General features: G+C 47.5%; 1 protein-coding gene across 1 annotated transcript; it reads right to left on the bottom strand.

The window, feature by feature from the left end:
* Positions 1–4,714: 4,714 nt before the first annotated feature.
* LOC125528755 (heat stress transcription factor A-2b) lies at positions 4,715–10,408 on the bottom strand. Its single transcript, XM_048693196.2, has 2 exons — positions 9,681–10,408; positions 4,715–5,951 (listed from the first exon to the last, which is right to left on the bottom strand). The coding sequence occupies exons 1-2, from the start codon at positions 9,981–9,983 to the stop codon at positions 5,013–5,015; spliced, it is 1,242 nt and encodes a 413-aa protein (XP_048549153.2). The 5' UTR covers positions 9,984–10,408; the 3' UTR covers positions 4,715–5,012.
* Between the last annotated feature and the right edge of the window lie 2,623 nt (positions 10,409–13,031).

Here is a 13,031-nt window from a genome sequence, read left to right as displayed (position 1 = left end):
TGGATTCTTATTCCTATGTAGGATAGGAATCAATCCTTCACGTTTTGGAGGAAAAAAAACATTAGCCTAGACTCAATGGAAAAAATCCTATCATATGCACCAAATGACATCTCTTTCTCTATAGCAATTGACATGCATGTCATCTCACTTTTTATGATTTTTCTATTCCTATAAAATTCCTATCCTATGAACCAAAGAAGGCCTAAGTTTTTTTTTTGCGGGAAAAACTTCTGATCTACTCATCATCTGTTAAGGCAGTACAAAGAATACTAGAAGGGCATTCAGCTCCGTAGACCACCTAGACCTAGCAACGACTACAAGTACTCGAGCGAGCCAAAGGCGTGACGTCATCATCGCCCCTCATTCATTGGAGCCGAACAAACCTTGTTGTAGTAGTTTGTCGGGAAGTCATCGTGCTAAGTCCTAATAGAACCAGTGCACAGCTACCGCCGTCGATGAAGAGAAGCGTAGATCGGAAGGATCCAACCTAAAGACACACGAGCACAGACGAACGAAGACCGGATCCAAGTGGATCCACCAAAGATAAATGCCGACCCAATCCCGCGAGATCCGTCGAAGACACACCTCCGCACGCCCCCTGATGGCACTAGACGCACTGCCATAATGGAGGCTAGGAGGGGAGAACCTTATTTCAGCTTCAAGGAGCCGCCGCCGTCTCGTCTTCCTGAACAGTACACGAGCCCCAAACGAACACAAAAGAACACCAAAAAACATAGTAGGAGCCCTCCCGTCGGCAAGGGCCGGGATCCACCAGGCCTCATAGCCCTAAGGCCATGGAAGGCGAAGCCAATATGTTACGGTGCCGATGAGAGGCGCAAAATGCCTATTCGCCTCGTGCGAGAGACACGGGAAGTGGAGGCCGAGATGTACTTCTACAAACTACTCGGTTTGACTAGCGTGATGCATGTGTATTGTCAACCCGCCAACGTTCGAACACCCCCCCTCCCCTCCCCTCCCCAACCCACGCTCATACAATCAGGGAACCTTGCCCCAATTCCACCTCCTTCTGTTCATAGTTATAGATAAACCCAGTATGACCTTATTGATAGAAACAAATTAGTGTAAGTAATTAAAACTAACTAGCGTAACTAGTTGCAACCACGACCACCATGGCAGTGGCACATGGAATGTTCGGCGCCAACGGGGTTGTGGTTGGCGAGGAACGCGGTGATGCATGCCCCGATGGCCCGTAAATGGGCTTCATCGGCTTGTCCCGCGGATAGGCGATGGGCTAGCCATGCGTCGTCGGGGGCAGGAGCGTCGTCATCCACGTCACAGGGTTCTACTAACCGTCACGAAAATCCTGTATTTAAGATGGCATCCTCATAGCATAGCTTGGTCAGCTATCTTAAGAGAAATTGAAGGAGACACTATTACAATCACCCCTGTGTTAGTGCCTCTGAGATCACCTTAGTTGACCTCTAACGAAGTTCTCACTGTAAGGACTAGACTATGCCCATGTAGTGCATGCTAAATAGTTGGCCAGAAAGCATATCCGATTTGATGACTAAACACGCGTGAGAAAGTTGCAAGCCTTGCCATCGACAAAGCCATCACAATGACTGGAGATCGCCATACACCGAAACACCTTGCACAGGTCCTATTCACCACTGCATGGCGAGAAGTTGCACCAAAGAACCTAGCTGACATACCGGATAATCTTGGATTAAGACCATGCGACTACCTAATGCGCTTGTCACCAAAATTGTTGCGACATAACACAAGTGGTGATGCCAAAGGACCGCTCATCACCATCAGTGTTGCAGCACAACACAAGTGGCAATGCCAAAGGACTGTTCGTCGCCATCATTGTTGCAACACAAGACAAGAGGCGAAGGCAAAGGATCCTGAGCAACAAACATAGCTATGTAACTGAATATGCATGGTTGCAAAGACCAAGAAAAATCAAATGTAAATCTTCAGGGAGACATCATTACCATCACCGATGCCAATGCCTATTCCACATTAGATGACCACTAACGAAGTTCCCACCGTAATGATTGGACTACGCCCAGGCAGCGCATGATAAACTGTTGGCCACAAGCCATATCCGATTTGACGACTAAACATGCAGGAGAATGTTGCAAGCCTTGCCACTAACAAAGTCATCACAACAACTAGGGATCACCATACACCAAACCACCTTGCATAGGTCTGATTCATCACTACACGGCGAGTTGTACCGAAGAACCTAGAGGCATTGGCGGACCTAGAGGATGTGCCGGGTGTGCCGTGGCACACCCAGCATTTTGCAGATTTCTTTCACCACATGTCATCTTTTCCTGATTTTGTTGGTTTTACAGTACTAGAACTCAGTTACCTAAAGCTGTACACGTGCATGCAAACTTAGCAAACCATAGAAGCAGCTTGACTGATTTTTCTACTAGCAGCACTACGTGTGTGTCCAGCCAAGACTCCAGTATATACATGAGCCCGGTAAAAGCTAGCTAGACCAATTCCATCGATCAACTCGACGGAAACTCTAGTGGCGACTCGTAGATTGCAAACAGAAAAAAAAAGAACTCTTCGATCTACCACATTATTTGTTAAGACAATTTCGATCCACCACGTCATATTTTCAACGTTGACTCACAAATTTTCTCCTGCATCCATTCACTGACAAGTGAGAACCAGTCCATGGATACGAATGTGGAAACCGACCATCCAAACCTAATCACCCGCCTCGACTGCTTGTCTGAATTTCGGACATCGCCGCTCCCCGTGCTTCCCTCCCCTCGCCCGCTTGCCTTGTCGCCTAGTCCCTTCCACTCCTTTCGCCACCGGCCGTCCGCCCCGAAACGGTTGCCATTGACCATCCGGATGCATGGATCACCCGCATCAACCACCCGCTGGTCCATGGAAATAGAACATTGCAGCCCATTTAAGAGCATCTACAGCCGGGCTTTGCAAATCCGGTCCCTCAAACGCCCACGGACGCGACCGGGTGCGTTCGTGGATAGTGACCGGTCATGTCTCAAATTAGCCACTCTACATCCGAGTCTCTCATATTTTAACCACTAGATCCATACAAAGCATGCAAAAAAAATTCTACGTACTGCCCTAGATAATCTTCGGCGTCAGAGATGTCCACGACGACGGCGCCGGGCGCCGGCTGGACGGGCGAGTAGGAGGGCTCCGGCTCATCCTCCTCCTGCTCGACCTCATCCATGTAGGTGAACATCTTCACCTCTTCCGCGGCCTCCATCTCCTGTCGGGTAGGAGGGCGCCTTGCCCGGATCTGCTCAATGAGTTCGAGCCGGTGCTCCGGCGTTAGAAATTGGTGGCTCCTCACCCGGCGGCCTGGGTGCATGGCTACTAGGGGGGTGGAGGGAATGGAAAGTGGCGGCGGCGGCGGACATGCAGAGGAAAATGTGGATGGTAGAGTTTTGGTGCCGCCGGTCGACTTTAAATAGTCGGGCTAGGCACTACGCGGCCCGCTGGAGCGACGCCATGCAGTGACATTGATTCGACGGAGGAAACGAGCTTCGGATCGCTAGATTTCCGGGCGTTTCTGCGTGGGACCCTGCCGTTAGTCTGACATGGCGTGCGTGCTCGGACGCGCCCGGCTCCTCCATATCCGGCCCATATTTGGACTGGATATGAGGGATGCCAGTTAGTCCGGGCTTTTGAGGCCCATTTGAGCCAACCGTCTGGGTCAAAATTTCGTGACCGGTCAGTGACCGGGCGGGTCGCTCGGGCGTTTAAGGAGGGTTTGGGGCGCCCGGCTGTAGATACAAAACAATCGTCATCGTTTTGTTGTAACTGTAGGACTCTTCTTGTTTTGTTGTACTTGCAGAACTCAAGATAAAGAGGATTAGTAATATTATGTCCATTTTGTTGAAAACATGAGGTCAAAATAGAAAAGGCTGCAGCTGAAGGGCAAACCGAAGTTATTCTTGTGTATCTTTCATGTACGACTATTTGTATTGTAATTCCGCAAATTCGAAATTATTTTTCTGAAACATAATATGCGAAACTTGATTGAGCTTTTTTTAATTGATTGAGCTTTTTGTGTTATTCTTTTGCCATATATGATATGACACTTAGATTAGATAGATTTTTTTAAAGTATGCACACCCTTCATTTTTTTTCTGGGTCCGCCACTGCCTAGAGGACTTACCGTCGGATAATCTTATCCGCCCAACACAACACAGGTGGTGATGCCAAAGGACCACTCGCCGCCATCATTGTTGCAACACTAGTGCGATGCCAAACGACCACTCGTGACCATCATTCGTTGCAACACAACACAAGTGGCAAATAGCAAAGGATCGTGAATAGCAAACATAACTATGTAATTGAATACACATGATTGCAAAAACTATGGAAAATCAAATGTAAATCTTTGGAATACTCCAAATGGAGACACTAAAGTGATGTTATGCCTACTATGCAAGGTCATCTACAATGCTCCCTTCTTCTCAAAATAAGTGTTTCAGTACTGAGGGAGTAAACACTACTAGTTCTATCCAGGGTGTGCGGGTATTTTTAGGTCTTTGATTTGAATACCTAAATATGTGTTTTTTGTCACTGAAAATATATGATTCCAAACTTCATTTGAATATGATTCCAAACTCCATTTGAACATGATTCCAAACTCCATTTGAACATGATTCTGTTGATGTGTATTTATGTGATATACTAACATATATTTGGCTAGTCAAATTGACGACCTAACCACAAAGATGGCCTATAAATCCAGACAGGAGTACAACTTTAGTCCACAAAAGACTGTCTTACACGGTATAGATCAGAACATGTGCATTGAACAGCTAGCAGTACAGACTGACGAGGCTATATTGCCTGAAACAACAAACAGATCTCTAAGGTCAATCGAAGGAAACACTCATAAATCACATAATCCCAGGGAAGTCTAGGGTTTAGACGACTCGAAGACCAGGACACGGTGGGGACGACACTTGCATATGCACTGCAGGGTGGATAGATGAAACACGAAGAAAGTCGCGGCAATTTGATAGAATGAAATGGAACTAGGTTGAGAGGGTTGGGCTATTTGGGATGAGATAACCCATCTTCTCAGACAGCACATCCATGCCGTCTACGTTAACCGGCTCGTCGTTCTCAACGCTGAGTCCTTTGTTCAGCAGCTCCTCCCAGAAATTATCATGGAACAGCCCCGGGGCTCTGTTCTGCTGCGCTTCACAGGTACCGAGACCATAATCCTGTGGCTCTGTTACGCCGTTAGAGTCGATACCTGAGCCGTCGAGATCAGATGGAATCCCATCAACAAGGAGTTCCACGGAACCTTCCAGGCCGTCAGCAAGGAGTGCCACTGAACCTTCCAGGACAGGTGGGATCTCGTCAGCAAGGAGTTCCACTGAGCCTTCCAGATCGGGTGGGATCCCGTCAGCAAGGAGTTCCACCGGCACCGACCCCTCGGCAAGAAGTTCCACTGACCCATGAGAATCAAACACAACAGGCAACTCTTGCTCCAGGCTGCTGCTACTAGCACCCACGGCATAAGCTTCAGGTCCACCGTCAATGCGGCGCCTCCTTTTCTTCGAGATAGCGTCATGGAGCTCCTTCCTCATCCCATTCTTGGCAATCAGTTGCTTCAAGAATTCAGGGTTCCGCAAGATACGTGCCATGAATGAAGTCATCTGCTGCTGCTTCTGCTCGGTACCACGTAGCCTATCCTCCATGGCTTTCAGACGCGCCTTCGTGTTCTGCTGTTCCTGCCTTAGCTTCACCACTTCTGCCATCAACAGTTGCTTGTCCCTTTTCAGCCGGTCAATCTCTGCATCATATCCGAAGTGCCCCACCTCAAGGTAAGATCCAAGGGACTGCTGATTTGAGGCAGTATGAGCAGGAGGTTTACGACGCCTGATGTTCTTCAGAAGGTGCCTCTGCCCCCGTAGGAAACCCTCATTGGCGAACTCCCATCTGTCAGGATCCACCTTTCTGAAGCCCTGAGAAGCCAATAAACAACATACCAGGGAAAATTTACTTCCAGGAGACTTATAATGCAAGCTTGGATAAAGATGTATCAAGATGTTAATTCTTTCTCGACATGAAACAAACAAGACATCATAGTTACATGTGCACGTCGGAGCTACGTGCACCAGGCTGCCCTTTACTTCTTTCTAGATCATAAACCGCAACAGTACCAAGAGATGGAACTGCAACAGAGTATCTTCTGGTTACCTCTTTAGAACATGTTTAACTTCATTTTTGCATTATTTCAGTTGTATCTTCACTACATTGTTTCAAAACTCATCTTTAATCTTCATCCTTTTTTCCTTTTAAGAGAAAAAATGAAAATATAGTCAAAAATAAAAGAACTGTCGACTCATATAGAAGAATAAAAGATGTACAGAGAAGATATTGAAGTCATTTTAGAACACAACATTTATTCGGTGGCAAAAGTTCAAAAAATGAGAGGAGGAATGCACATGAACGACTAAACAGGGAGATCAGGTAACAGCAGTACTGCACAGGAGATATAGAGGACGTATGGAGGTTTCGTTAGAGGCAATGAAGGAAAAATGAGGTGGTGCGGTGCAAACTTTTGGCCCTATCCTGGTTGAAACTGCTTATTGTTGCAAAATTCGTCCAATGTGCAACTAGCTTCACTTTACCTGATGGTAAGTGAATTTACTCATAACACTAGCAGGGTACAGAAAAATGAAATGCGAACACACAGAATTAACATTTTGCTCACCAGAATGTTGCTTTCCCTTTTATGGTAACATGAGCAAAAAAGTACCTTGGGAAAGTAATTCACCAGAAACTGTTAAAAACTTAAAATGCAGCTTTTACTTATATACGAACGAAGGTTCATTTAACTAGAGTTTGTCAATATGCTGCTTTATTAACTTAAGGTTTTCTGCTTGGGATTCCCTATGCTTTTCTGCACAATAATATGTATTCGTATTCACTTTTGGGAATTAGCTCTGCTTGTTCTAATGTAATACCAAGATGTTCTTAGGTCTAATCAAAAAGAACGAGAACTGTTATGCACAATATTCATGAGAGTATTTTTTTTAGAAACACAGTACAAAAGCAGACACTCACATACACACGTACACTCACCCCTATGAACACACACTCACACACCCTGCCCCCATGAGCACCTCCGAGATACTGAGTCGGCAAATCTTGAGATTGACTACGTTACATAGGTGGCTCGTAATAAATCGCCAGGAAGCATGGAATAAATCTAAGAAAATGTGAGCACTCATGCCAAGTATAGAACTTGAATCCGGGTGGGCTGGTTCCACCACAAGGAACCTAACCATCTGAGCTACACTCACTAGTTAATACTCCCTCCGTAAAGAATATAAGAGCGTTTAGATCACTCTTTAGTGATCTAAACGCTCTTATATTCTTTACAGAGGGAGTACTCCATATCACAAATAAGTGAAGCTTAGACATTGACACGATCTTCAATATTTTAACTTCAACCAGTAACTTACAATGCAGTATATGTACAGAACTTCTAAAAATATCATATTCTAGAAATACTTTTCGAGACAAATGTATACATATGAATTTCTATTTTCATAAAAATGATATTTGTAGTTGAAGTTCTATTACTTTAACTTAGGGTATGTCTAAAACGTCACTTATTTATGGCATGGAGGGAGCAACATACAACAATCTGGAACGCTTACTACAATGACAACATTCTCCATGCAGCAGGGCCTTGTGGATCTTTCTGGTGGCGAGAGCTCATCCAACTAATGCCATTTTACCGAGGGATCTCCTCTGTCTCTGTTGGAAGTGGAGAGACGACATTATTCTGGGAGGACTTGTGTGGCCAAATCTTCACAGAAAAATACCCAAGGGCCTTCTCCTTCACCACTAATGAAGACATTTCTGTCCGCGAATTTCTTCTGACCAGCTCTTTGAACGATGTCTTCTGCTTACCATTGTCTGCCCAAGCTCATCAGGAAGTGGCCCAGCTCCAGGCCGTCGCGGCGGATAGCTACATCAACACCGCGACTGGTGATGCATGGTCCTATAGCTGGGGCAACAAGTACACATCCGCCAAGTTTTATCAGTTCTGCTTCAGAGAGGTGGTGGTGCATGATTCTTACAAGTGGATCTGGAAATTGAGCTGTAGGATGAAACTGAAGATGGTTACATGGTTATTACTCTCGGATCGGCACAACACCAGGAACATGCTTCGCCGTAGATACTTTGTGGTGGGTGATGGGGGGGAGCGCTCCGACGACTGCATCTTGTGCCGCAACCGGGAGGAAGAAACACTCGAACACCTGTTCTTCATATGCCCCTTCGCAGCTCAGTGTTGGAACACTCTGCAACTTTCCTGGGGCGCGGGAAATAACCCGTTTGAATGGCTCACCAGCGCTAAAGCGAACTGGGCCAGGCCCATGTTCATGGAGCTTTTTGTGGTTCCGGCTTGGTCAATTTGGAAGGAAAGAAATGGCCTCATATTCAAAATAATACCGTTCTCCATGGATCTTGGCTCAGGAAGTTCAAGGAAGACTTCGAGGGGGTTCATAATCAACCTTGTCAGGGGCCTGCCCTAGTTGCTAGTTGCTTTTCTCAAAAAGACTCTTGCTAATCAGAATTGATTTTTCATCTCCTCTTATAGTGAGACACTAGGCAGTTTGTGGTGATAGCTATGTAAATAATACATTGTAACTTTGTACCCCTGATCCTTGATTAATAATAACAAAAAAGACTGTAGGAAACTCTCCTACAGTCATTCACAGCTCAAAAAAAAACATAAAACAATCTTCAACCTCCAGTTAATTTTATTTTTAAACACTTCACCGAATTGGCAAAAAGGGAGGGAGGGTGCAAACGTAACCACTGCATGGTGAAAGCAGGTAATAGCACAGTACAACAGCCATATGAATTATGAAGATAAGCATTTGATAAGTGACATATGACCTAAGATGGCACCATGCACATGCTCCCAAAGAAGTCCAAACAATGTGGCACACCATGAACATATTCCAACTGCTGTTAATTCAGGAAGAGGGAGCTCTAATATGAAGGCATGAACTACACAATTGTACAACAAATGCAAGAAAATGTTGCGGCTGATTATCTTACGAAAAAATATGACACTAGCAGGGTAAGGATAAGTGCACATGGAACAGACAGAATAAACTTTCCTCGACAACTTCTTTTCTCTTAATGATGACATACGGTTTATCCATCACATCCAGCCCAACAGGTAAAGTTTCGTGAATGCGCTAGCTTCTTGTTAACTGAAGTTTATTAGCTAGGGATTCCCATGCACTTCTCTACATAAATATTGTGTATTTGGATATATATATATATATATATATATATATATATATATATATATATATATATATATATACCACTCCGACGCATTTCTGGGATTTAGCTCTGCTTGTTTAGTGTGATACCACCAATTTTCTGAAGTACAAAATGTCCTAATCATAAAGAACAAGAGATGACATCTCCAGCCGAATAGTTAATAATATTCTGCAGTTGTAATTGCCTTTTTTCTGTACTTCCCTTCACCAAATTGGCAACACAATCTCAATGGCTACATTGGACCAATTTTAGGTAACAGTCTCACAGTCACAGCACTGCATTTGGGATGAAAAAAGAAACTACATTCACAGGCATCACAAATCAGCTGCATTGCAAATCTGCAGGAGGAATCAAGGGAATCAGGCCAGCAAGCTTACATAGGTGTTGAGCTGCCTGACGAAGCTGGAGAAGTTGCTGTGCTTGAAGTGCCTGGGCAGCAGCACCGTGGCGAAGGCGTGCGGATCCCACACCACGAAGCTGTTGTTGCCGGCGCTCCACGACATGATGCTGTCGGTGTTGGGGTCATCGACCATGTCGTACGTCTTCGTCAGGAACGGCGGCGGCCCGGCGTCGTGCAGCCCCTCCATCGGCCTTGGCGCCGCCCCGACCGCCGGCGAATCGCCTCTCCCGTGGGCGCCCTCCTCCTCCTCCTCCTTGACCAGACCCGGCACCGGGTCCATACCCCCAAACCCCAAGAACCCTCCCACGCTACTCAGCAAGAAGCTACCCTGTTGCGCAGGGAACGCGCCGGAAGCCCTGGCCCGGCAGGAAGGTGGGTGGGATGGGCACGGGGAGGGGAGGGGACAAGATAAGGCGGGGGAAAATCGCGCTACGGACACGTCAAAATCGTATCACCACCACCCGCCGGAAGCGCACGCGGAAGCAGCTGAAAGATTGCTGGGGACCAGACGGAGACGGAGGCGCGTCGCGAGCTTTAACCGGCGAGGAAGTGGAGCTGCGGGCAGGGGGCTTATGGGGAATTTTGCGGCGGAGCTCCCGCCGGGATGGGATGGGATCGATCTCTCGGCGGCTGGAGTGGCGGCGAGGGGGGGAGGAGCGGCGGGGAGCGGAGAGGAGAGAGATTGCTATTTTGGGAATGGAGCAGGGGTTTGGAGGAGGATGAAGGGTGCGGGTCGGGCACGTGTCGGGACCTGGGCTCGACGCGGGCCTCGCATGGGCCGGAGCGACAAGTGTCGGTGTGTCTGGCTGTGCAGCTGTGTGCGTGCTTTGCTCACGATAAGCGGCACAGCGGTGGGGAGCGGTTAGGTTATTTTTTTTATTATAATGACGAGTGATAGGCGTCGGTCGGCCGGCCTAAATTTGAACCGGTGGCCGCGCCAGCCGTTTGATTCGCTCAATAATGGCCGTTGTGCAGGTTAATCATTCTCCTTTCTTACGGGTACTAGTTGCACTTGACGCACAGGCACCCTCTCTATAGCGCCTCGCTCTCTTTCCCAGCCCTCGTGAAATACCGCTGCCTCTGTTGTCACAGCTCCGGCGAACAGCAGCATCGGCCGCTCACATGAAATGATTGAAGCTTTTTTCAATGTCAGCTGAAGCTTTTGCCATCGACGGTTGCAACTTTTTGTCGTTGTCCATGACTTCAAGTCTATGGTTGAAACTTTTTTCTTTGTTGTTTGAAACTTTTCTCGTCGCCAATTGCAGCTTTTGTTGTTCATGGTTGTAGAATTTGTCGCCGGTTGCAGCCTTTTCCTCTCATGGTTTGTAACATTTGTTCGCCATCGGGCCGTCATGGGTTTGCACCTTCTTGTCAATACGCCGGCTGCAACACACGACGCAGTTCTAGCAAAAATTCACCATTGTTGCACCCCCGACGTTGGTCAATTTAAGGAAATTTTCATGATGATTGTAGCCCCGATGTCGTCTAGTTCCAGCGCATGGTCACCGCGTCTCCAAACTCTGGCTTGCCGATCGCAGCTCCGGACGTCGCTGGTCACCCTGCCTAGGTTGCCGGTCGCATCATCCAGTGCTCGCCCCGTCGCGCACGGTCATGGGGGCCTCCCACAATCGTCATCTTATAAATGGCATGTTGAAGCACGCAATGAGCCCGAAAAAACAGTGGCTAGCTGTGGGGCACACGGCAGCTGAAAGTGCAATCTTGCCCTTAAATATATTTTGATGTTGATGACAAACTACATATAAGGGGCTAATTATGTTTGCTGAGTATATACACAGGATATTAGTTTTCTTGGCATCATTAAGTGGAATCATGTGTTGGGGAACGTAGCATAAATTCAAAATTTTCCTACGTATCACCAAGATCTATCTATGGAGTCATTTAGCAACGAGGGAGGAGTGGATCTACATACCCTTGTAGATCGCGCGCGGAAGCGTTCAAGAGAACGGGGTTGATGGAGTCGTACTCGTCGTGATCCAAATCACCGATGATCCTAGCGTCGAACGGACGGCACCTCCGCGTTCAACACACGTACGGAGCAGCGACGTCTCCTCCTTCTTGATCCAGCAAGGGGGGAGGAGAGGTTGATAGAGATCCAGCAGCACGACGGCGTGGTGGTGGAAGTAGCGGGATTCCAACAGGGCTTCGCCAAGCGCTGCGGGAGGAGGGAGATGTGTCATGGGAGGGAGAGGGAGGCGCCAGGGCTTAGGTATTGCTGCCCTCCCTTCCCCCCACTATATATAGGGCCAAGGGAGAGGGGGGGCGCAGCCTTGGCCCTTCCTCCAAGGAAGGGTGCGGCCAGGGAGGAGTCCATCCTCCCCAAGGCACCTAGGAGGTGCCTTCCCCTTTAGGACTCTTTCTTTCCCTTATCTCTTGGCGCATGGGCCTCTTGGGGCTGGTGCCCTTGACCCATATAGGCCAAGGCGCACACCCCTACAGCCCATGTGGCCCCCCGGGGCAGGCGGACCCCCGGACCCCTTTCGGCACTCCCGGTACAATACCGATAATGCGCGAAACTTTTCCGGCGACCAAAACAAGACTTCCCATATATAAATCTTTACCTCCGGACCATTCCGGAACTCCTCGTGACGTCCGGGATCTCATCCGGGACTCCGAACAACTTTCGGGTTACCGCATACTAATATCTTTATAACCCTAGCGTCACCGAACCTTAAGTGTGTAGACCCTACGGGTTCGGGAGACATGCAGACATGACCGAGATGACTCTCCGGTCAATAACCAACAGCGGGATCTGGATACCCATGTTGGCTCCCACATGTTCCACGATGATCTCATCGGATGAACCACGATGTCAAGGACTTAATCAATCCCGTATACAATTCCCTTTGTCTAGCGGTACGATACTTGCCCGAGATTCGATCGTTGGTATCCCGATACCTTGTTCAATCTCATTACCGGCAAGTCTCTTTACTCGTTTCGTAACACATCATCCCGTGATCAACTCCTTGATCACATTGTGCACATTATGATGATGTCCTACCGAGTGGGCCCAGAGATACCTCTCCGTTTACACGGAGTGACAAATCCTAGTCTCGATTCGTGCCAACCCAATAGACACTTCCGGAGATACCTGTAGTGTACCTTTATAGCCACCCAGTTACGTTGTGACGTTTGGCACACCCAAAGCACTCCTACGGTATCCGGGAGTTGCACAATCTCATGGTCTAAGGAAATGATACTTGACATTAGAAAAGCTTTAGCATACGAACTACATGATCTTGTGCTAGGCTTAGGATTGGGTCTTTGTCCATCACATCATTCACCTAATGATGTGATCCCGTTATCAATG

This window comes from Triticum urartu, chromosome 2A (genome assembly GCF_056163025.1).
Source record: "Triticum urartu cultivar PI428250 chromosome 2A, HENAU_Tu73, whole genome shotgun sequence".
Taxonomy (NCBI): domain Eukaryota; kingdom Viridiplantae; phylum Streptophyta; class Magnoliopsida; order Poales; family Poaceae; genus Triticum; species Triticum urartu.
Note: the sequence above shows the minus strand (reverse complement) of the source record. Positions and strands in the feature narration are given on the sequence as shown.

What these genes read in the sequence shown, in the direction of transcription:
- LOC125528755 (XM_048693196.2), bottom strand. Translation starts at nt 9,983, where the DNA reads ATGGACCCGGTGCCGGGTCTGGTCAAGGAGGAGGAGGAGGAGGGCGCC. An exon ending in TCAGGCAGCTCAACACCTAT is followed by an intron (nt 5,952 to 9,680) that starts GTAAGCTTGCTG and finishes TTGGCTTCTCAG; the next exon opens with GGCTTCAGAAAGGTGGATCC.